The sequence below is a fragment of the Cyprinodon variegatus genome, unplaced genomic scaffold (genome assembly GCF_000732505.1).
Source record: "Cyprinodon variegatus isolate N-32 unplaced genomic scaffold, C_variegatus-1.0 Scaffold1316, whole genome shotgun sequence".
NCBI classification, from domain to species: Eukaryota; Metazoa; Chordata; class Actinopteri; order Cyprinodontiformes; family Cyprinodontidae; genus Cyprinodon; species Cyprinodon variegatus.
Genome location: NW_015151769.1, coordinates 96,475 through 97,810, shown reverse-complemented (window position 1 = coordinate 97,810; position 1,336 = coordinate 96,475). Strand labels below are relative to the sequence as shown.

Below are 1,336 nucleotides of genomic sequence, written 5' to 3'. Positions count from 1 at the left end.
GTCACAGTCAGAGAAACAGGACAACACCGAAAAACAGGTCAATCTAAACCTGGGGGTTTGGCTCACCTGGAAAGACCAATGAAAACTGAGTTTATGGTTTCCCATTAACACCCTAATGTGAAGATAAGGTGTTGATGGTAACTGCTCCGCCTGCCGGGCAGCGAAATTAATTTATGTTTGGATATAAAATGTTCAATAATGTTGTCATTATGTGCCGCTTCATTTCTTCTGCCTATAATGATGCTTTTGGTTTTTCTCTTTGCACCAAGAAAATAATCCAAAAGAGAACAGAGTCCAAGCTGCGGAGGAACAGTCGTCTGTTTGGGACCCCCCTGTTTGACCTCCACTTCAGGGAGGAGGCCCAGCCCCCCCGCTGTCTGCTGCACAGGACGCTATGAGCTCCAGAGGGAGTGGTGGCCGCTCCAACGGCGCCCTGCCGCAGACCAAGATCTGCCAGTTCAAGCTGGTGCTGCTGGGGGACATGGCTGTGGGCAAGTCCAGCCTGGTGCTGCGCTTCGTCAAGGGACAGTTTGACGAGTTCCAGGAGACGACTATAGGAGGTGAGACACGGCGATGCAGGTCAGGAGGCCTCGCTCCTCATCAGATCGCCGCTCATTGTTGCTCTCCTCTCCGTGTTTCTGCAGCCGCCTTCTTGGCCCAGTCCGTGTGTTTAGACGACACCACGGTGAAGTTTGAGATCTGGGACACGGCCGGACAGGAGCGCTACCACAGCCTGGCTCCCATGTACTACCGCGGGGCGCAGGCTGCCATCGTTGTTTTCGATATCACCAAACCGGTACGTTTAGGTTTACGAGCTTCTACACTCAGAAAGTGTTTAATTATGCAGACCTGTGTGAAGATCAGCGTTTGATTGCAGGAGACCTTTGAGAGAGCGAAGGCGTGGGTGAAGGAGCTGCAGCGGCAGGCCAGTCCTAACATCGTCATCGCTCTGGCTGGAAACAAGGCCGACTTGGCTGAGAAGAGACTGGTGGAATACGAGGTAATACCAACCCAGTAACGCAGCAGGTATCTCCATTTAACACGGTCTCGTTGAAAATAAAAATATACCCCTGAAGAACATGAACATGAAGCCAGTGGCGTACACAGATATTTTTCGGGTCAGGTGCTCAGGTTGGAAAAAGGTCACCTTAATATGGAAGGAAAGCAGTCTCACTGGAATCTGCCTTTTTTGTACGCCGTATTTTAAAGTCTTAGGGAAATCCTATTTAAATGTCAAATCATTCTGGCTTAAACATTTATATAAATTTACTCTTTATCAGACCATATTGTCCTAAAATTTCTATTTAAAAAGAAATCCTGTCTTAAAATCTGTTTT

The 1,336-nt window shown here is 48.5% G+C and overlaps 1 protein-coding gene across 1 annotated transcript in view; it reads left to right on the top strand.

Moving 5' to 3' along the window:
- Nucleotides 1–1,336, top strand: part of LOC107102771 (ras-related protein Rab-5B-like) — a 12,733-nt gene that overhangs the window by 1,390 nt on the left and 10,007 nt on the right. Inside the window, exons 2-4 of the mRNA XM_015402197.1 lie at nucleotides 270–560; nucleotides 645–796; nucleotides 878–1,000. Coding sequence (XP_015257683.1) covers nucleotides 395–560; nucleotides 645–796; nucleotides 878–1,000 — 441 coding nt within the window. The 5' untranslated portion in view covers nucleotides 270–394. The remainder of the gene's footprint in view (nucleotides 1–269; nucleotides 561–644; nucleotides 797–877; nucleotides 1,001–1,336) is intronic.